Source organism: Leucopleurus acutus (assembly GCF_964270905.1).
Source record: "Leucopleurus acutus genome assembly, chromosome: 19".
Classification (NCBI taxonomy): Eukaryota; Metazoa; Chordata; class Mammalia; order Artiodactyla; family Delphinidae; genus Leucopleurus; species Leucopleurus acutus.
This window is the reverse complement of record NC_139161.1, coordinates 29,838,212-29,862,415: the sequence shown is the minus strand read 5'-3', so window position 1 is coordinate 29,862,415 and position 24,204 is coordinate 29,838,212. Positions and strand designations below refer to the sequence as shown.

General features: G+C 39.8%; 1 protein-coding gene across 1 annotated transcript in view; it reads left to right on the top strand.

Moving 5' to 3' along the window:
- Positions 1-20,504: 20,504 nt before the first annotated feature.
- PPM1E (protein phosphatase, Mg2+/Mn2+ dependent 1E) overlaps positions 20,505-24,204 on the top strand; it is a gene marked incomplete at both ends in the record, with an annotated part of 190,391 nt that continues 186,691 nt past the window's right edge. Inside the window, one exon of the mRNA XM_082861427.1 lies at positions 20,505-20,947. Coding sequence (XP_082717553.1) covers positions 20,505-20,947 — 443 coding nt within the window. The remainder of the gene's footprint in view (positions 20,948-24,204) is intronic.

Below are 24,204 nucleotides of genomic sequence, written 5' to 3'. Positions count from 1 at the left end.
ACTGCCTGCATTCCTTGGTTCATAGCCCATCTTCAAAGACTGCAGCGTAGCATCTTCCAGTCTCTCTCTATGTTTCCATCACCTTTTTCTCACTCTCCTCCTGCCCTCCCTTTAAAAGGACACTTGTGATTACATTTAGGGCCCAGTCAGATAATCCAGGATAATATCCCCATCTTGAGGTCTTAATTTAATCATATCTGCAAAGTCCCTTTCGCATGTAAATTAGGATTCACAAATTTCGAGGATTAGGATGGAAACGTTTTTGGAAAGCCACTATTCAGCCCCTCAAATCATGTGGCAACATGATTCAAGAAATAATGATCTTTGGGTAATTCATATGTAATATGCACATTAAAGTTCGAAAAGCACTGGGACAGATATTTTACCATTTTTCAACTTTTCATAGATGGTTATTCCCATTTATGAAACAGAAAGAAAAAAGAGGATAGTTCCTTAGCTTTTTGCAAGCTTTATTTTTTTAAAGAGTATATTTTTTCTTAATTATAAAATATGTAGAACAGGCATACCTCAGAAATAGTGTGGTTTGGTACCAGGCCACTGCAATAAAGCAAATATTAAAGCAAGTCACACAAACTTTTTTGGTTTCCCAGTACATATGAAAGTTTTGTTTATACCATACTGTAGTTTATTAAGTGTGCAGTAGCATTATGTCTAAAAAAAAAGTACATACCTTAATTAAAAATACTTTATTGCCTAAAAATACTTTATTGCTAAAAACTGCAAGCTTTCGTTTTTTAAAATATAGCACTCTTTTTATATATATATATTTTTTAATTTATTTATTTTTGGCTGCGTTGAGTCTTAGTTGCGGCGCACGGGCTCCAGAGCGCGTGGGCTCTGTAGTTGCAGCACGCGGGCTTAGTTGCCCTGTGGTACGTGGGATCTTAGTTCCCTGACCAGGGATCAAACCTGCGTCCCCTGCATTGGAAGGTGGATTCTTAACCACTGGACCACCAGGGAAGTCCCTAAAAGCTGCAGGCTTTCAACGAGTCATAATCTTCTTGCAAGAGTAACAACAAAGATCGTTGATCACAGATCAACATAACAAATATAACAATAATGAAGTCTGAAATATTGCAAGAATTACTAAAAATGTGACACAGAGACATGAAATGAGCAAATACTGTTGGGAAAATGGCGCAATAAACTTGCTCAGTAAAGGGTTGTCACAAATCTTCATTTTGTAAAAAATAATATCTGTGAAGCAAAATAAAATGAGATATGCCTGTAATTTTTAAAACATGCAGACACTTTTTAAAAGTAATTCTTCCTTGGTTTTACAAACATTTTATCCTTTATTGAAACTGTATTTTTTCCCAAAGTATTATCACTTTTAGCTTCAATTTTGGAGATATGTAACACAAAATATACTTATATAGTGCCTTATGATTTTGAAACACTTTTACATCATTTAATTTGATCTTTCTAGCAACTCTGTCAGTTAGCTGTGATAGGCTGGCCTGTATGCTTTCATTCTTTTCATCTATCCATCCCTCCATCCCTCCATCAATCCATCCATCCATCTACTGCGTAACATGTACACATTTAACAACGGCTTGTATGAATAAATATTTCAAATAAGATTTAGAACCTTTGGTCATGCATAGGATGGTGTTTCTGAACATTTTTTATTATAAAATAAATATAGGTAATTTAATAGTGGTCTTTTAAATTTTTTTTTTAAGATTGGGATAAAATAGTACTTAAAATTTGCCATTTTAACTATTTTTAAGTGTATAATTCAGTGACATTTTTAATTGTTGTAGGACCATCTCCACTATTTAATTTATTTTTTGGGGGTGTGTGTTGGGTCTTCGATGCTGCACGTGGGCTTTTTCTAGTTGCGGCCAGCGGGGGCTACTCTTCGTTGTGATGCGCAGGCTTTTCATTGCAGTGGTTTCTCTTGTTGTGGATCATGGGCTCTAGACGCGCAGGCTTCAGTATTTGTGGTGCATGGACTCAGTAGTTGTGGCTAGTGGGCTCTAGAGCACAGGCTCAGTAGTTGTGGCACATGGGCTTAGTTGCTCCGCAGCATGTGGGATCTTCCTGACCAGAGATTGAACCCGCGTCCCCTGCATTGGCAGGCGGATTCTTTACCACTGTGCCACCAGGGAAGTCCCTCCAGTATTTTAAAAACTTTTCATCACCCCAAACAGAGACTCTGTACCCATTAAGCAATAACTCTTCATTATTTCCTCTACCAGCTCCTGGTAATCTCTACTCTACTTTCTATTTCTATGAATTTGCTTATCATATATATTTCATATAAGTGATAAGACTCATACAATATTTTTCCTTTTGTGTCTGGCTTATTTCGCTTAGCATAATGTTTTCAAGGTTCATCCATGTTGTAGCATGTAGAAGAACTTCAGTCCTTTTCATGCCTATGTAATATTCCATTGTGTGTATATACCACATTTTGCTTATCCATTCATCTGTTGATAGACATTTGGGTTGTTTCTAATAGTGTTTTTTTTTTTTTTTTTAACATCTTTATTGGAGTACAATTGCTTTACAATGGTATGTTAGCTTCAGCTTCACAACAAAATGAATCAGCTATATATATACACATATTCCCATATCTCCTCCCGCTTGCGTCTCCCTCCCTCCCACCCTCCCTATCCCACCCCTCCAGGCGGTCACAAAGCACCGAGCTGATCTCCCTGTGCTATGCGGCTGCTTCCCACCAGCTATCTACCTTACGTTTGGTAGTGTATATATGTCCATGCCTCTTTATCGCTTTGTCACTGTTTACCCTTCCCCCTCCCCATAGCCTCAAGTCCACTCTCTAGTAAGTCTGTGTTCTAATAGTGTTTTAATATAACTGTATATGAGTAAACTTTTTGTTTCTTGAAACTTTTATTGATTTTTATTTATCAAGTTTGGGACAGTTGATTTGTCTTTGGAATATTTTCAAGCTATTCCTAGTAGCTTAAATTTTAACCCTAATAGACTTATTTTCATTTCCCAGATCAGCTATTTTAATTTTCTCTCTAATTACTGTATTTTGTTTTTCTTGTTAATAATGTTCTTACTAAAATGTTTACAACTAGTTACCAGTGATAAAATTAAAATAAAATGTGGTAGAGAGAAGATAGGACTAGAGTCAGAAGACCTGGATCCTAATTCCAGCCGAGACATTAATAAGCCATGTCAATTTAAACACCTTTATTTTCTCATGCCCTTCTCTTATAAAATTTATAAAATAAGATAGGACTGAGAGGAGCTTCAAGATGGCGAAAGAGTGAGACGCAGAGATCACCTTCCTCTCCACAAATACATCAGAAATATCTACATGTGGAACAGCTCCTACAGAACGCCTACTGAACGCTGGCAGAAGACCTCAGACCTCCCAAAAGGCAAGAAACTCCCCAGGTGCCTGGGTAGGGCAAAAGAAAAAAGAAAAAACAGACAAAAGAATAGGGACAGGACCTGCACCTCTGGGAAGGAGCTGTGAAGGAGGAAAGGTTTCCACACACTAGGAAGCCCCTTTGAGGGCGGAGACTGCGGGTGGCGGAGGGGGGAAGCTTTGGAGCCACGGAGGAGAGCATACCAACAGGGGTGCGGAGGGCAAAGCGGAGAGATTCCCGCACAGAAGATCAGTGCCGACCAGCACTCACCAGCCCGAGAGGCTTGTCTGCTCACCCGCCGGGGCGGGCGAGGGTTGGGAGCTGAGGCTCGGGCTTCGGAGGTCGGACCCCAAGGAGAGCAGTGGGGTTGGCTGCATGAACACAGCCTGAAGGGGGCTAGTGCGCCACAGCTAGCCGAGAGGGAGTCCAGGAAAAGTCTGGAACTACCGAAGAGGTACGAGACTTTTTCTTGCCTCTTTGTTTCCTGGTGTGCGAGGAGAGGGGATTAAGAACGCCGCTTAAAAGGAGCTCCGAGATGGGCGCGAGCTGCGGCTATCAGCGCGGACCCCAGAGACGGGCGTGGGACGCTAAGGCTGCTGCTGCCGCCAACAAGAAGCCTGTGTGCGAGCACAGGTCACTATCCACACCGCCCCTCCCGGGAGTCTGTGCAGGCCGCCACTGCCAGGGTCCCGTGATCCAGGGACAACTTCCCAGGGAGAACGCACGGCGCCTTAGGCTGGTGCAATGTCATGCTGGCCTCTGCCGCCTAGGCTCGCCCCGCACTCTGTACCCCTCCGTCCCCCTGGCCTGAGTGAGCCAGAGCCCCCGAATCAGCTGCTCCTTTAACCCCATCCTGTCTGAGGGAAGAACAGACGCCCTCAGGCAACCTACACACAGAGGCGGGGCCAAATCCAAAACTGAACCCCAGGAGCTGTGCGAACGAAGAAGAGAAAGGGAAATTTCTCCCAGCAGCCTCAGGAGCAGCGGATTAAATCTCGACAATCAACTTGATGTACCCTGCATCTGTGGAATACCTGAATAGACAAGGAATCATCCCAAATTGAGGAGGTGGACTTTGGGAGCAAAGATATATATATTTTTTTCACTTTTTCTCTTTTTGTGAGTGTGTATGTGCATGCTTCTCTGTGTGATTTTGACTGTATAGCTTTGCTTTTACCATTTGTCCTAAGGTTCTGCCTGTATGTTTTTTTGTTTTGATTTGGCTTTTTTTACTTCTTAAAATTTTTTTCTTAATAATTATTTTTTATTTTAATTATTTTATTTTATTTTACTTTATCTTCTTTCTTTCTTTCTTTCCTTCTATATTTTTCTCCCTTTTATTCTGAGCCACGTGGATGACAGGCTCTTGGTGCTCTAGCCAGGCGTCAGGGCTGTGATTCTGAGGTGGGAGAGCCAAGTTCAGACACTGGTCCACAAGAGACCTCCCAGCTCCACGTAATATCAAACGGCGAAAATCTCCCAGAGATCCCCATCTCAACGCCAAGACCCAACTTAACTCAATGACCAGCAAGCTGCAGTGCTGGACACTCTATGCCAAACAGCTAGCAAGACAGGAACAGTGTACAAAAGGGAGACCCCAAACACAGTAAGTTAAGCAAAATGAGAAGACAGAAAAACACACAGCAGATGAAGGAGCAAGGCAAAAACCCACCAGACCTAACAAAGGAAGAGGAAATAGGCAGTCTACCTGAAAAAGAATTCAGAATAATGATAGTAAAGATGATCCAAAATCTTGGAAATAGAATAGAGAAAATGCAAGAAACGTTTAACAAGGGCCTAGAAGAACTAAAGAGCAAACAAACAGTGATGAAGAACACAATAAGTAAAATTAAAAATGCTCTAGAAGGGATCAATAGCAGAATAACTGAGGCAGCAGAACGGATAAGTGACCTGGAAGATAAAATAGTGGAAATAACTACTGCAGAGCAGAATAAAGAAAAAAGAATTAAAAGAATTGAGGACAGTGTCAGAGACCTCTGGGACAACATTAAACACACCAACATTCGAATTATAGGGGTGCCAGAAGAAGAAGAGAAAAAGAAAGGGACTGAGAAAATATTTGAAGAGATTATAGTTGAAAACTTCCCTAATATGGGAAAGGAAATAGTTAATCAAGTCCAGGAAGCAAAGAGACTCCCATACAGGATAAATCCAAGGAGAAACTTGCCAAGACACATATTAATCAAACTATCAAAAATTAAATACAAAGAACAAATATTAAAAGCAGCAAGGGAAAAACAACAAATAACACACAAGGGAATGCCCATAAGGTTAACAGCTGATCTTTCAGCAGAAACTCAGCAAGTCAGAAGGGAGTGACAGGACATATTTAAAGTGATTAAGGAGAAAAACCTACAACCAAGATTACTCTACCCAGCAAGGATCTCATTCAGATTTGACAGAGAAATTAAAAGCTTTACAGACAAGCAAAAGCTAAGAGAATTCAGCACCACCATGGAGAACAGTATGGAGGTGCCTTAAAAAACTAAAAATAGAACTACCATATGACCCAGTAATCCCACTACTGGGCAAATACCCTGAGAAAACCATAATTCAAAAAGAGTCATGTACCAAAATGTTCATTGCAGCTCTATTTACAATAGACAGGACATGGAAGCAACCTAAGTGTCCATCAACAGATGAATGGATAAAGAAGATGTGGCACATATATACAATGGAATATTACTCAGCCATAAAAGGAAATGAAATTGAGTTATTTGTAGTGAGGTGGATGGACCTAGAGTCTGTCATTGAGAGTGAAGTAAGTCAGAAAGAGAAAAACAAATACCATATGCTAACACATATATATGGAATCTAAGAAAACAAAAATGGTCATGGAGAACCTAGGGGCAAGACGTGAATAAAGACACAGATCTACTAGAGAATGGACTTGAGGATATGAGGAGGGGGAAGGGTAAGCTGGGACAAAGTGAGAGAGTGGCATGGACATATATACGCTACCAAATGTAAAATAGATAGCTAGTGGGAAGCAGTTGCATGGCACAGGGAGATCAGCTTGGTGCTTTGTGACCACCTAGCTAGAGGAGTGGGATAGGGAGGATGGGAGGGAGGGAGACGCAAGAGGGAAGAGATATGGGAACACTTGTATATTTATAACTGATTTACTTTGTTATAAAGCAGAAACTAACACACCATTGTAAAGCAATTATACTCCAATAAAGATGTCAAAAAAAAAGATAGGACTAAATGATTGCTAAATTCATTGGTCAAAATTTTGTGGTTTCTGTTTTTGCAGAGGCGTTTATTAAATATTCACTTTAAATGAACAATACTGGAAATATGGAAGAGTGACATTTACACATTTTTAATTTTAAAAATCAATAATTCTAGGGTTTCCATTCCAATATATTGCATTTCAATTTTGAGACATGATGTTGAAATGTTCTATTACGTTTTAGAAAAACCCACTGAGTTGCAGGAGAGAGGCTGGCTTAACGTCAGTGCCTAAATTTACTGTTACTGTTAGAATTTACAGAACATTTTGCTCCCTTAGAACTGATTTTGGCATAAAACATGTTGACAAGATTTCATGTGTTTTCGACCACAATATATTCCTTTGCCTGTTTTCAGTTTTAGTTCACCATTGACTTAGGCCTTTTTTGCTTCAGCTATCCATTTGACTCTCGTTATGTATAGTAAGATGTGAGTTTTTAAATACATCGATACTCAGATAGTGATTTTACATATAGCTTATTTTATGGGAATGTAAAAGTTGGGGTCACTCAGAAGAGTTTGAGAACTTATGGAAATTATGTTCTACCTATTTTCAAAATTTAAAAATTAACACAGATAAGAAAAAGTAAAGTAGCAAAGTAAAGAGAATTTATATTAAGTTATATAAACCAAGGCAAAGAGGAAAACACAATTGATTATATAACTCTTGGTCTAATAATGGGAAACATAATTGCTATCATTAGTTCTTCAAGAGCAAAATGTTTTTCTGGTCTTTGTTTTTTATTTTATTTTTTAATTATTTTTTTTTTACTAAGCAATATTTGCACAAGATTTGAAATTCAGTGAAAAGTAAGTCTTCTTTCCTCCCCTGTACCTTAGTCACTCAGTTCATTTTTAGGGGGCAATCATCATTACCAGTTTCTTGTGTGATCTTCTAGAGCTATTCCATGTATCTAAAATATAAATATAATTTTTCTTCAACACCTAAATCTTAACCCAAACTGCACCTTATTTTTGTATTGGTACATAGAGAATTTTCTCAATTAAAAAATTACTGTGTGATATTCCATTGTACCAATATCGTTTTATTTAATCATTCTTAAATTGACGGATATTTAGATTAATCAAATTTTTTGTGAGGATATAAGGAATTGGTCAGAGTGTATGTGCATTTAGAATTTTGAGGGCTTCCCTGGTGGCGCAGTGATTGAGAGACCGCCTGCCAATGCAGGGGACACAGGTTCGTGCCCCGGTCCGGGAAGATCCCACATGCCGCGGAGCGGCTGGGCCCGTGAGCCATGGCCGCTGAGCCTGCGCGTCCGGAGCCTGTGCTCCGCAGCGGGAGAGGCTACAACAGTGAGAGGCCTGCGTACTGCAAAAAAAAAAAAAAAAAAAGAATTTTGATCGATGTTTCCCACATATCCTCCAGAGATACTACCAATGTATACTTCCACCAATGTTCTTTGAGAGAGGCTGTTTACGCCCTTAACATCATATTTTATCTTTTTTGCCAATTTGATAAGTTTATTAAAATGACATCTCATAGTGTGATATTAACATTTTCTTGTTCTTTTCTCTTTTTATAAGTGAGTTTGAATGTTTTTTGATTTGCTTACAAGTTACTCTGTTTCCTTTTCTATGAACTGACTGTTCTTATTTTTTGTCCATTTTTTTATTGGGTGGTTGGTCTTTTTAATCTGTGAGAGTTCTTTACATATTAAGGAAGGTATTAGGCCTTTGTGATATGGCAGATATTTTCCCCAGTTTCTCTTTTTTTTTTGTCTCACAGAAATTAGATGTTTATGTTGTCAGTTTTTCACTTTTGTTTGAGTTGTGTGTCCTATTTAGACCTTCCCATTCTATGATTATTAAATAATCCCATTTTTTCTTAGAGAACTGTAAACAAATGTAATTTTATGTTTAAATCTCTCCATCTGGAATTTATTTGTATGTTAACCATGGCCTTGAGTTTTGAATTTGACAAAGGGCCCCTGAGTAAGAGGTGTCTCAGAAGGCAGTTAGATGAAAAATGCCAATGTATTCTATCTTATATCAGCCAAACTCTAAAGGCAAGTTCTATGTAGGACAATTAGTGAAATATGGTAGTATTATAGCTAATGCATTTTTCTTCATGAATTTTGGGGTTTCTTCATTCATTTATTTAATAAATATTAATTTTTTTTAATCAGCCAGAATTGGATTCTGTTTGTAGTGACAGAATCCGGTTGAATGTGCACTTTTCTCTCTTAACCTCAAAAGAATTATTCTAGTCCTTATTTCAGTCGTCATGTTAATCCTCTTTTGTGTCCCAAATCAACATGTTAAGCTCTATCACCCATGCTCCAAATCCACTGCAAGCTGTTTTAAATTAACAATGTCATAGTTTTATCAAATATTTGACATATATAAAACCAAACCCATTTTTCCCCAAATTGGTTTCCTTTTTCTACTTCATTTCTCTTAATGTCAGAACCTTTCTCAAGGACTTACTCTCATAATAACTACATATCTAGTCAGTTGCCAAATTATTAATTCTATAACACGTACGCTCAAGTGTCAGCAAGTTGTACTCTAAGAACTTGGAAATTAGAGAAATAAGTTTTTGTTTTTTGGCTGTGTTGGGTTTCATTGCTGCACGTGGGCTTTCTCTAGTTGCAGCGAGTGGGGGCTACTGTTCATTGTGGTGCATGGGCTTCTCATTGCAGTGGCTTCTCTTGTTGCACAGCATGGGCTCTAGGCATGCGGGCTTCAGTAGTTGTGGCACACAGGCTCAGTAGTTGTGGCACGCAGGCTCAGTAGTTGTGGCATACGGGCTTAGTTGCTCTGTGCCATGTGGGCTCTTCCCAGACCAGAGATCGAACCCGTGTCCCCTGCTTTGGCAGGCGGATTCTTAACCACTGCACCGCCAGGGAAGACCCTAGAGAAATAAGTTTGCTCTCAGGATTAAACTATGGAATCTTCAAGACCCCTTACTAATAGTAGCTAACATTTACTGTATGTTACAGAAATAATAGGAAGGCAGAAAAAGCCAGCTTGGAAATGCATAACCTAGTTAATTAGTTCCAGAGCCCCAGACAGCAGGGACCATAGGAATGGTCTCATGGTAGGAGCCCACTGAGGTGAATGAACTATCACCCTTCTCTATCCTTATTACTTGGTCAAGATTCAAAGTCAGGGGAGAGAATATTCTACTGACCTAACTTAGGTCAGTGTCTGACCCCGGAATGTGGTAGCATCTGGGGGAAAACGTCAGTACAGTTATCTGTGGCTTCTGCAAGAGGAGGCCTACCAAAACTGCATACAGTGTAGGAGAGGTAATTCCCTCAAAGAGATTGAGATGCTGCTAGCAAAGGGGTATAGCTGCCGGGCAACCAAAAACAAGGAATGTACATTGTAATTTATGACTTGCTCAAAGTCATACTACTAGGAAACAGCCTATCCGAAAGTCAAAATAAGTCTAACTGCAGAGTCCACGCTCTTATATTAATGAAGTGGTTCTCAGCTTGGGGTGATTTTGCCTCCCAGGGGACATTTAGCATTGTGGCGATATGTTGCTCATCACAATAGCTAGGGACAGGTGCCACTGGCATCTAGTGGATAAAGATCAGGTATGCTGCTAAACATCCTAAAATGTACGTTACAGCCCCCCATAACAAAGAATTACTGGGCCCAAAATATCAATTACGTTTAGGTTAGAAACTCTAACCTGGGAAAATATGGCATAGGGCCATATTCTTTAAATGTGTCAATCAGAAGTGTTGGCAAGCAATAGAGTATGGTAGAAAAAGGATCAAAATGGAGCTAACTTTGGTTTAACCACTCAAGCCCTGCTCAAGGGAACGAGGGTTCTTCTTAGATTGGTCCTGATAGCTGATCCTGATTGTGGAAATGGTTGCATGAGGCTCTCTCGGTTTGATGCTTTAAATATGAAATGAACTCTTGTCTGATCCCATGCACGTCAGTTATCAATTTGTTGATAGTTTGATTTCCCAGGTACTTTGGTTATAGCCAGATTGATACAATTGTCTGGTCTCAATGGAAGTAGTAGTTCTCATTGTAAATTCATATGTTGTCATTGTGATTTTTATACATCAGTTTCTTATGAGATTTGTTAGTGTCAGCTAAGATACTTCCGTGTAATTAAGTTTGGAAAACTCAAATTTCTTTTTTTCCCCCAGTTTATTGAGACATAATTCAAGGTGTACATAATGGTTTGACTTACATATATTGTAAAATGATTACTGCAATAAGTTTGGTTAGCATCCATCACCTCATATAGATACAATTAAAATAGAAAGCAAAAAGAAAAAAATTTTTTTCCTTGTGATGAGAACTGTTAGGATTTACTCTCTTGACTTTCATGTATATCATATAGCAGTGTTAACTATAATCATCATGCATGTATCCCTGATACTTATTCATCTTGTAACTGGAAGTTTGTACTTTTTGACCACCTTTCTCCAATTCCCCCTTCCCCAACACTCTGCCTCTGGTAACCTCAGATCTGATCTCATTTTCTATGGGTTTGTTTGTTTTTGATTCTATAAATATGTGAGCTCATACAGTGTTTGTCTTTCTCTGTGTAACTTACTTCACTTAGCATAATGCCCTCAATGCCCATCCATGCTGTTGCAAATGGCAGGATTTCCTCATTTTATTTTTTTTGGCCACACCACGCAGCATGTGGGATCTTAGTTCCCTGACCAGGGATCGAACCTGTGCCCCCTGCAGTGGAAGTGTGGAGTCCTAACCACTGGACCTCCAGGGAACTTCCCAGGATTTCCTCATTTTTTTTGTGGCTGAATAATATTCCATTGTATGTATGTATGTATGTATGTATATGTATATATGCTTATATATATATATATGTATTCCACAATTTCTTTATCCAATAATCCATTGATGGACACTTAGGTTGTGGAACACTCAAATTTCTGAGCTTCCAAGTTTAAGTTGCTAAACTTTGTCATAAATTCATGCAGGTAAATGTCACTATGGTAGTTTCAAGATGAATTCTTTGACACTCCTCCCATCAGGAGGTTGGGGTATATTATGTCCCCTTCTCTTGTATCCACAAGTGCCTATTACTGCTTTGACCAATAGAGTACCACGGAAGTAATGCTATTGATTTATGACACCAGGTAACACCTTCTGTCTTATTCATTGAAACACTCAATCTTGGAACTCTAAGCTACCATGTAAGACCTCTGATTGCCCTAAGGCCATTGGAGACGTTATGTGTGGGCATTACAGTTGACGGTCCCAGCTGAGCTCCCAGTTAACAGCCAGCCTCAACTGCCAGTTTGGCAACACAATCAAATTAATATCCTGAAAATAATTTACATATTAGTCATTTTATTGCTTAATTTTTTTTCAATATAAATGGAAAAAAGTAGAATATGAGTGAGTCTCTTGGACATCTAGCCATGATTTTATCCCTAACCAACTGCTATCAGACTGCAACCTTACTAGACCTGCAAGTGAGAACCACCTAGCTGAGCCCAGTCAACCTACAGAGCTGTGAAATACAGTAAAGTGCTTTTTGTTTTATTTACTTATTTATTTATTGTGCTGTACACTCAACCTATAATGTTCTATTTTAATTGTCCTAGTTGTTTTCAAATTTGTCTCCCAGTTACAGGTAGTGTTGTTCTTTTTTTTTTTTTAATTTTTATTGGAGTATAGTTGATTTACAATGTTGTGTTAGTTTCAGGTGTACAGCAAAGTGAATCAGTTATACATATACATATATCCACTCTTTTTTAGATTGTTTTCCCATACACACCATTATAGAGTATTGAGTAGAGTTCCCTGTGCTATACAGTAGGTCCTTATTAGGTCGTTTTTGTTTTAGCCACTAAGTTTTGCAGTAGTTTGTTTTGCAGCAATAGATAGCCAGAATAGCCACTTGAGAGCCTCTCTGGGTGGGTTACTGGCTCTTCCTAAGTTGCATCTTCAGGTGTCTTCTTAGAATTTCAGATCTTCCTGTAGAGTGTCTTTTAGTTTCTTGTGTTCATCTTCATTCCCACTGACACCATTCTCTTCTGTACTCTCATTATCTTCCATTGCCCAACTGATCTTTCAGCCTTCAGTGTTTCTTCTGAAAGAATATTTGTATATTAATTTTCTTAAAACACAGTTTTCATCATGTTTCTTTCAAAAATCAATATTTTTGCCAATATTTGGAACAAATGTAATTCCATCTCCCAGTACAGTTTAGATCTAATCTTGAACTTTTGCCATGACCATAAACTTTATACCTTAAACAGTCATAAAATTATTTTTTCAGAGATACAAAATTCCAGGATTTTATGTGACACTTAAAAAAGATACTTGAAAAATAATTTTATATATGAATGACCCAAGTTTATTTTGCATAAATATTGATTTGCTGCCTTTGTGCAAATAACTGCAATGCATTGTGCAAATAACTGCATGCATTTAGGTATATGGAGGTTCTTCAAATCTTAATAGCCCCCAACTTGCAAAATTACTGGAAACCACATGTGCTATATTGGTGCCAGATATGTCATTTATAGATCACTCTTTCATAAGCCAGAAAACCAATTCATATGCCCAAATCATTTCCTTTCTGGAGAAGCTACATTGTATCAGCATGGTTACCATGTGTGGTAATTGGTAATGTCTGTGCCACATGGCTTACTTTACCCTTGTCCAACCCAGCTATTCTACCACTTATGATTACCATATGTTACAGCACTCTAGGTTAATGGAATCGTTTCCATCTTCCCCTCTAGTCACAAATGTCACTGTGGCTCAATTCCATCAGCTCCACACTCAATGAAGAATAAAGTGTCTGGTATTATCTGAGCATAGGAGACACCTTTGTGTGGAGTTTTCATATTTAGTTGTCTGCTTCTTTTTCATTTAAAAAAGCAGTTGGCAAAATAAAATAAAATAAAATAAAAAAGCAGTTGGACTTTTTGATGAATGCTCCAGAGTGGGTAATAGGCATCTGCTGACTAAAAGAGAACATGATCAATATCACTCAATTCTTGCATGTATTTATTCTAAGTAAATATATAAAGGGAATTAGGGCTTCCCTTGTGGCGCAGTGGTTAAGAATCCACCTGCCAATGCAGGGGACACGGGTTCGAGCCCTGGTCCTAGAAGATCCCACACGCTGTGGAGCAGCTAAGCCCGTGTGCCACAACTACTGAGCCTGTGCTTTAGAGCCCGTGAGGCACAACTACTGAGCCCGCGTGCTATAACTACTGAGCCCACGTGCTATAACTACTGAAGCCTGTGTGCCTAAAGCCAATGCTCCGCAACAAGAGAAGCCACCGCAATGAGAAGCCCATGCACCGCAATGAAGAGTAGCCCCCACTCTCCGCAACTAGAGAAAGCCCACGCACAGCAAGACCCAATGCAGACAAAAATAAATAAATAAAATAAATAAATAAAAAAAATTAGATAATATAGGTTTTTTTAACCACCATAAAGTGCTTTTTGGTTTTTGTAAAGTGAAAACTAGGAGCAAAATGTTGAAGTGGATTTTTTTTGAGTCAACTCGTTTTATTTTTTAAATTTTAAAAAATTTATTTATTTATTTGTCTGTGCTGGGTCTTAGTTGTGGCATGCGGGATCTTCGTTGTGGCGTGTGGGATCTTTAGTTGTGGCATGTGGGATCTTTTAGTTGCAGCATGCAGGATCTTTAGTTCTGGCATGCAATCTCTTAGTTGCGACATGTGGGATCTAGTTCCCTGACCAGGAATCGAACCCAGGCCACCTGCATTGGGAGCATGGAGTCTTAGCCACTGGACTACCAGGGAAGTCCCTGGAGTCAATTCATTTTAGAAGAACCATTTATTATAGAAGGAATATATTACATCTTTGCCATTTATAGTATCCTCATCAGAAATTACCATCAACACCTGCCCTCTTCCTATTTCATAAGCATGTCATAATAAGTTAAATTTTTTTTTATTCCTCAAAGAACTAAGCAAGATTAAAAAAAGATTGTTATCATTAATGGTAAAAACATTAAGAAAAAAAGTTAGAACCTGTTTTGGGGACTTCTTTGCTTTTTAAAACTGATGAAAATAGTGCATGTGGACCTGTTATTACCTGATGTGATTTTTAATTTTGACATCTGTGGACTCTTGCTGCAGTATGAACATATTAGCCATCAAGAGAAGAGGAATAAACAGTAATATAGCAGTAATATTTTTGGCAGCAAATGGATATGATTTAAAAGTTATAATATTAATCTAGGATGTAGAGGATGTAGGTAGGGTATATTGAGAAGAAAGGAGGAAGATGTTCTTATTTGAAAACATTTATGTGCTCAGTTTTTTCAGTTGACAGGTATTCTCTTGCTCCCTACAAGTCAGTTTGACAACACAATCGAATTAATATCTTTAAAAGTGGGCTTCCCTGGTGGTGCAGTGGTTAAGAATCTGCCTGCCGATGCAAGGGACACGGGTTTGAGCTCTAGTCCGGGAAGATCCCACATGCTGCGGAGCAACTAATCCCGTGCGCCACAATTACTGAGCCTGAGCTCTAGAGCCCGCAGGCCACAACTACTGAGCCTACGTGCCACAGCTAGTGAAGCCTGCGTGCTTGGAGCCTGTGCTCCACAACAAGAGAAGCCACGATGATAAGAAGCCCGCGCACTGCAACGAAGGGTAGCCCCCGCTCACCGCAACTAGAGAAAGCCCGCGCAGCAACAAAGACCCAAAAAAGCTAAAAATAAATTTAAAAAATGTATATCTTAAAAAGTACTTATATATTAGTTATCGTTCCATCAATTGAAAAAATATGAATGAGAAATTACACAGTTTTATATTTACAATATAACATTCGTCATTAGGCCTAGCCTTAAACATTTGCCTAGGCACTAGACCAGAGATATATGTAAGTCCCTCTCACAGTTTCCCCAATTATTAACATCTTACACTAGTGAGGTACGTTTGTTACAACTGATTAGCCAATATTGATACATTATTATTAACCAAAGTACATAGTTTACACTAGGAATCACTCTGTGTTGTATGTTCTACGGCTTTTGACAAATGTCTAATGATTTGTATCCACCATAGTAGTATCATACAGAATAGTCTTTGCTTCCCTAAAAATCCCATGTTCTACCTATTCATCCTTCCCTCCTTACCCTTGAACCACTAGCAGCCTATTCATAATTTTTAATTCCAGGAAATCATTTACTGCTGACTTCAAGTAAACTCAGTGTTCGAGTAGTACCTTTGAAGACCTAAACTTGCTTTAATGTCAGCTTGGTCCATTTATAGTTCTTTTATATATATATTTTATCATTCTTTAAAGTATTATTTGTTATTGTATCAATTGAGATCCAGTTAAGAAAACAGAGGGAATAGAATACAGGAAATTGGTTACACAAGTGATAGAAGAGCTAAAAAGCCAAAAGGGGAAGGTGAGGCAGTGTCTTAGTCTGGTTGGGCTGCTAAAACAAAAAAACCATAAATATGGTGGCTTATAACAACAGGAATTTATTTCTCACAGTTCTAGAGGCTAGGAGTTCCATGAACAGTGTTCTGGCAGATTCAGTGTCTGGCACAGACGGCAGTCTTTTTACTGTGTTCTCATATTTAGAAAGGAGAGGGGTCTCTCTTGGACCTCATTTTTTTTTTTTAACATCTTTATTGGAGTATCATTGCTTTACAATGGTGTGTTAGTTTTTGCTTTACAATAAAGTGAATCAGCTATACATACACATATATCCCCATATCTCTTCCCTCTTGTGTCTCCCTCCCTCCCACCCTCCCTATCCCACCCCTCGAGGTGGTTGGACCTCATCTTTAATGGCACTAATCCCATTCATGAGGGCTGTGCCCTCATAACCTAATCACTTCCCAAAGGCCCCACCTCCTAATACCTTCACTTTGGGGGTTTGGATTTAAACACATGAATTTTTGGAGAACACAAATATTCAGTCCATAGCAGGCAAGATTAGGAAGCTAAAACCAGCTACCATCTCTAGGCTGATGGACAAATGGAAACAGATGATGTTTCTGGAGCTCAGGGACTGGTGTCACAGACAAAAGCTGGAATTCCAATGGACAGGTTCAGAGGGAGCAAAGCTATAAAGGAGATGCAGCAAGCATTAGGACTGAGGTAGGGGACAGGGAAGAAATATCTTGGCTTTTTTCCTTTCCTTCCACCTTCAAATTTCCTGCCGATGTCGCCCACTGGGCAAATCTCAGCTGGAAGTCAGCTGTCAAGGAACCTGGTGAATGCAGCTTGAAAGAGTCAGTATCTCTACAATACAGAGGAGAGCAAGGTAGGAGAAGGAATGGATATGAGAACAAAAAGACTAAACAGTAGTCAATTCTTTTTAACTTTAAAAATCAACTTTATTGAGGTATAATTTACATACAATACACTTATTTAAAATGTACACTTTGATTATTTTTGACAAATACACCTATATAACCACCCAGTCAAGACATCAAACATTCTAATCACCCCCACAAAATTCTGTCTTAATCCTTTGCCATGAATCATCCACCCCACATCAGTCCTAGGCAATCACTAATCTGCTTTTTGTTACTATAGTTTTGCCTATTCTAGAATTTCATATAAATGGAATCGTGGAGTATGTACTCTTTTGCGCCTGGATTTTTTTTACTCAGCATGTTTTTGAGATTCACCCACGTTTTTGTGTTTATCAGTAGTTGATTTTTTTTTTTTTGCTGAGTTGTATTCCATTGTATGAATATACTCTAATTTGTTTATCCGTTCATCTACTGATGGACATCTGGGTTATTTCCAAGTTTGAGCTGTTATGAATAAAATAAAGTTATTGAAAACATTTATATACGAGGTTTTTTTGGTGATGTGTATCTGTGTATGTGTTTGGTGGATATGTTTTCATTTCTTTTGGGTAAATATTTGGGAGAGGGATTACTGGGTCATATAAGAAACTGCCCAACTCAACAATTCTCTTTAATCTTTTTATTTTTTAAATTTTTATTCTTTTGGCCGCACTGTGCGGCTTGTGGGATCTTAGTTCCCCGACCAGGGATTGAGCCTGGGCCCTTGGCAGTGAAAGCACTGAGTCCCAGTCACTGGACCACCAGGGAATTCCCCTCTTTAATATTATAAATATCATCATTACAATGAATGTCCATGAAAGAACATGTGCATTTCCTCCAAAGAGCTAAGGGTTAGAGGGAGAACAATTCTTATGACAAATCTCAAAAAAAAAAAAGCTTAAAAAAATTAAAAACACTTAATACATATGTTTTTTATAGCTCAATATTTTAAAATAGACAGCAAGAAAGGGGATTAGGGAAGTATAAGAGGAGAGGAACTGAAGAGGAAAGTAAAGCAATGCAAAATAATGACTAAAAAGACTTCTTGACGATGGCAAAATCATCTTACACAGCTGCTCTGAGATCCCAGCACTGCTGTCAGCAACCTTCTGGCAAAGCTACTCTGTCAAATGGATGCAATAGGATCCATACTGATCTTTTGTAAAGAAATATCTTTATTAAACTAAGCAAACACACCTCTCATTTATAGTAATGTGGAGGTGTAGCCTTTTTCTTTTAGTAGTAATGTTTCCCCAACATATAACACTTCCCTTTGATATGTGGGTTGAGTCATAAATTAATGTCACAAATGAATGTCATCTAGGTGAGGGGGGCAACTACATTACAAAATAGGAAGGTGTAGCTTGATGTGAATTGTTACAGTTGACAGCTATGTACTCTTGAACTAAATGTCATCATGTCAAATTCTGAGATATTAAATAGTTGCTGGAATGTAAAATTGTGGACATTTTGATGTTTTGCAGCCTTATAAGTTTTGTCAATCTTTTCTAGACATTCTGAAACGGAAATGAACAGGTGGATTGAAAACAAAGACAAATGAGGAATTTAGAGACTTTCTTGGCATCTCATAAAGAAGTTGCTCTACACTGGTGATGTTTTAAACAAAACACGTATAAATACATTTAGCTTGTCTGGAAACAGACTTATTTATTAGGTCTTTCCATTTACTTTTGAGACAAAAATAAGTAGTTACAGAGGACTCGTGCATTACTCACTATACGCTTTCTATCGTGTATTAATTAATCTCAAGCTAGGAGAGAATGGATGTCTATTTTACATGATGCCATAATGTACATTAGTGAGATCAACCCATTTACTCTTAAAATAATGGTATCACGTCAGGGATTTAGAATACAGTATTATATGAAAACAGTTGGCAGGGAGACTCCTTCTGCCATTAATAACTGACTAGAAATGGTATTTCAGACCCTAAATCCAACTGAAACCCAGAAACAATAAATGGAGAGGATGGGGTGGCTATTTTGTGAACATGTTTTTAAAAGTAGAGAAAGAATCACTATATTTTTGCTGAATTGTATGTTGCCGTGGACATGGCAGTATGCAGTAATGATGCTGTCATCTATACAGCTGTATAACAACACAGCTTCTCCCTCTCCCACCCCCCTCAGTAAGGCTTAAAAATAGTAGGTTTGTGTGTAGTTTGGTAAGAAAATTAGAATAATTTAAAGTTCTTTCAGTTTCAATCTACAAAAGAAAAAGGCTCAGGGGGATGGGGAAGAAGAGCAAACAAAATGTACCAAAAAATACATTTTATGTAATAAAGTCTAATATATATTACACAGACACTAAAGAAGGGTGTCTTGGTATGCTGGAAAACTGATGGCTTTGCAGTGGAAAGACCTGGATTTAGTCCTTGTTACATCACTTGCGTGTGACCTTGAGCAAAGTCGCAATGTATTTAAGTCTCAGTTTTCTCATCTATAAAATGGAATCATGGTAGTATCTTCTAACTTGAGGCACTATTGTAAGGATTAAAGGGATGAAAATGACTCATAAACTATAAAGCCTTTTAAAAATAAGGCTTTATAGACGTATTATTACACTGTGGAATCTTCAGAGGCAGAGAAGAGTACAGGAAAAAGGGTCTAGACAGGCTTTGGACGCTTACAACCTGGGTTCTAATTCCAATGCCATGGCTAGTAGCTTTGACACCTTGAAAAGAGGAAATGTACTTAGGGACTTCCCTGGTGGTCCAGTGGCTAAGACTTCATGCTCCCAATGCAGGGGGCCCGGGTTCCACTCCACCTGCCGCAACTAAAAGATCCTGCACGCGACCGGGCAGCCAAATAAATAAATAAATGTTAAAAAAAAAAAAGGAGTGTACTTAATCCTGTTTCCTCTTTTTGAGAAATGAGGATAACACCACTTTCTTCACAAAATCAAATGAGAGAATGTAGGCAAAGGAAACTACCACTTGGTAGGTGTTGGATGCCTTCCCCCCCCCCCCCCCCGCAAACTATTAAATTAGTGTCATCAACAACAAAAGGTGTTCACACTGTGGTATCTTTCAACAGATAAGCACCCTAAAGCAAGGCAGGACAGATAAGGAAAACTGAATACAAGTGGGAACCAACAGCTAGAAGTGGAGATGTCTTAGTTCGGTCTTATCCACTTGAGGTTAGGATATCCATACAATGAAGACATTCAGAGTTGGAGAGGGGACAAGTCGAGTGCCCTTTCGACTCCGCGGACTCGACGGGAGGGAACCTGAAATTCTTAATTAGAGCCGGTTGCCATGGCGACAGTCTCTAGGCAGCGTGGGCTGAGCTCTTCGTAGGGCTAGAGGGTGGGCCGTCGCTGGACCCCGCGCGCGCGCCCGCGACCAACTTTCCCTCCAGACCAGAGAGGGGCAGCGCGCTCCGCCCCCGCCCCCGGGCCGCGCACGTCCGGGCTCGGCGACGCGCACGCCTGCGGGAGCCCTCTCCGAGGAACCTAGTGCTGATCGCTCGTGCCGGTGCGGCAGTTAACCGCCCTTGCAGGATCCCGAGGCTCGCGAGCAGCCCCCTCCCCTTCCTGGGCTTCCCCCACCCACTTCCCGGTCGGCTCCGGGGCATGAGCAGCGATGGCCGGCTGCAGCCCCGAGGAGAAAACTTACCGGCGCTTCCTGGAGCTATTCTTGGGCGAGTTTCGCGGACCGTGCGGCGGCGGCGAGCCCGAGCCGGAACCCGAACCCGAGTCGGAGCCCGAGCCCGAGCCCGAACTGGTAGCGGCTGAGGCGCCCGAGGCTTCGGTTGAGGAACCCGGGGAGGAGGCGGCCACTGTAGCCGCGACGGAGGAGGGGGAGCAAGAGCAGGAGCAAGACCCCGAGCCCGAGGAGGAGGTGGTGGCGGCGGAGGGCGAGGAGGAAGAGGCGGCGGCAGCCCGGGGGCAGTCGGCCGTGCCACCGCCGCCGCAGCCCCAGCTGCCGCCGCTGCCCCCGCTCCCGCGGCCGCTGTCGGAGCGCATCACCCGCGAGGAGGTGGAGGGCGAGAGCCTGGACCTGTGCCTGCAGCAGCTCTACAAATAGTTAAGTAGCGGGGCTTGGTTGGGGGTGGGCCCGCTGTCCCCGCCTCGCCGGCCTCGACGCGACTCCCTCGGCCCCTCAAACTGCTCTTTCCGCTCTTCATGCCCCCCCCCCCCCAACGCTGGCGCCTGGCGCGGTTGAAAGCGCCCCCGCTGCTCGGACTTGGGCTGTTGTCTGCGAGCTGCCCACGCCAGCCGCGGCCCCCGCGCCTCCTACCCGGCCCGGGAGCCGCCCCCCGCGCCCTTCCGCCGGGCGCCGTCCCCTGCTTCCCGCTTCTCCCCTGCCGCCCACTTCTTGCTCCACTTCACACACCCTTTCCCCTTCGTGCCTTGGAAGGTCCTTCCTTCCAGCCTTGAGAGCTCCCTCTTCCCAGCTCTCTTCTTCCTCCTGGAGGTTTCTTCCCACCCGGGTCTGCCTTTTCCCAGCCTGAGTCCCGTGTTGTTTGGCGGCGGAGAGACGGGACTCCTTTCTAGGCAGAGCTGCTAGGTGCTTCCTGCGTAACCGCAACAAAGATGATAATCCCAGCCCCAGATCCACAGGAAGAGAGACTGGAGTAGATTTTCTGTCGGGCTCTCGGTGTTGAAAGTGTAGATGGCTTAATACATGGAAGCCTAGTATCTTCGTCTAACGACATTTGATAACTCACAGTTGAGGGAGGTGGGAAGGAATTGGGAGGGACGAGTGAGCAAAATTTTACATGCGAGCCTTCAGGTGAAAGACAGTTGTAATTCGTTAAAGTGGAAAACTCTGGCTGGTTTGATAAAATTGCAATTAGGTGCAGTATTTTCAGTCCATTAAGTAGATGGGGTAGGGGAGAGAAAGCAGGTGGCTTAGCTACACAGATGAAAGTCTAAAATAGAAAGGTCAAGGCTTTTCGTTTCATCCCAGTTTTTATGGGCTTGAAATAAAAAGTTTACAATTGCTTTTCTTTCTAAATGGAATTGTTCTGAAATAATGGCAAAGGAGAATACGAACAAGTTTCCGAGAACACTGGTAAACCTGGGGAGTCTTTCCCTATTCTGCTGATAGTTGTAATGAAAGGTGTTACTCTGTACCCCTCAGAAAGTTTACTACTGCAAGATTCATTGCAGTTAAATTCACTTCTTGGATCTTCTCAAAAACTTAGATTAAGAGAAGGACCTGGAAAGTAAATGTTTTGTCTTTATCCAACCTAACAGACACCTGATCAAATCACTCTTCTTGTTAAAACAGAGGCTTGTCAGTAGGGAAAAAGTATTTAAATGTCTGCTGTACAAGTGGACTGTGTTGATGTCCCACACTTTATACTCTATTTAAAATTTAATTTTAAAATACTATCTGGTTACCAAAGTAATAATGCTTTTGGGGAAATGTAAAAGATAAAATGGCATGTAATACCGCTACCCAGATATAAACAGTATTAACATCTTAGAGTATTTCTTCCTAGTGTTTGTAAAGTATCATAGAAAAGGGCGTATGAAATGTCATTTTTAATACTATATAAAGACACTTAAGACTTCCTGCTTAAAATAAAACGGAAACGTTTACCAAAGTGGAAGGGTGTATCTCAGCATCAGACTAATTCTATTTTGACAGTTCTTACCTTTACAAATGCAGTTGCAGAATTAAAGAAACACACATTTAAATATTAGAGAAGGTCCATTTTTAAAAAAAGAGTCATTACTTTAGAACAACTTTGAACATGTGCCAAAGTTTTTTAAAAAATGAAATCTATATAAAGATGATGGTAAGTAGATGTGTGTTTTTCCACATGGAAAGGAAGCAAGATTTTCAATACATGTATAAACTAGAAAAGTATTTAAATTATAAAATGGCCATCTAATTGAGAACAGAAGTTTAGATTTGAAGTAAAACTAGCAAAATTAAAGTTGGAAAACATTATTTCACCTTAAATCAGAGATTTCATCATATATACTGTTTTGTGCAGAAGCTATTAACCTATTTTTATTCAGATATAAAATGGCTGGCTTGTTTATGTAAAGTATCTTCAAGGTCCTTAACAGATTAAAAACAAACAAACAAACCCCAAAGTCTCACAGTTTAAAAACACATACTTTTAATGCTTTTATTTTTTATTTTATTATTTATAAAGGAAAATCATATCACTTAGCCACAAGAATCGAGACTGGAACATTGGAGAGAGAGATCATTTTCCTGTTCGCTTTATTTTACAGATGAGAGAACTGAGGATCCAGATTCAGAAATGACAAATTATGTACAAATGATTCCAACATTTCCATAATCTCTGAACCTCAGAACTCTCCGACATACTTGAAATGTTGGGTTGTCAAATTTCCTAGGAAATACTTTGAAATAATTCTGATTAGGGATATGTTGGAATTGCTAATTTGGAGAAGGTGAAGATTTTTTTTTCCCAAAATATTTTCTCAAATACCCACTCTGTTTATTTTGGGAATTCTTAATATTCTTTAAAAGCTCTGTCATGCTTGTCAAATAGTGCTAAAATTCTTAAATGAAGTTACCTGAAATATATATTCACCAATTTCACAGTTGGGACTAATGTAAGAAGGAAATAACACTGCATATAATAACAGTTTCATAAGTCTCTAGTGTGTTTTTTTCTGTTAGTATTTTAGAAATATACAGTATGAAACTGCTAAACAGACTGAGGTTCGCTGAAGAAAAAAAGGGTGCTTACCTTCTCAATACTGTTATGTATACACTGGCTGAAATTTTACTTTTAAAAATATAGTGCATGTTTTTCTCACTATTTTGCTTCTCTCAGAGTTTTTAGAATAAGAACAGCAGATATATTTATCATTCTTCATTTTGGTAAACACAAAGTTTAGGATTAGCTTGAGATAAGCAGTTACTTAGATAAGTAAAGGATCAAGGTTTGAATGGACAAAATATGGTTATAATTAGCAACTTAAAAGTTTTTCAGTGTTTGGGATAGAATTTTGCCGTTAGCCTTCAAAATAGGAAATATGTACTTAGATATTTCTCTGCTAGATATAAACATGTAACATTTTGAAAGAAAAATAATTCAAAATGGTAAAAATCCCCTTGGATGAGAAAGATGTCTGTTGTGGACTATAAATACTTTTTTTAAAAAAATTTATTTATTTTTGGCTGCGTTGGGTCTTCGTTGCTGTGCCTGGGCTTTCTCTAGTTGCTGTGAGTGGGGGCTACTCTTCGTTGTGATGCGCGGGCTTCTCATGCGGTGGCTTCTCTTGTTGTAGAGCACGGGCTCTAGGCGCACGGGCTCTAGGTGCGCAGGCTTCAGTAGTTGTGGCCC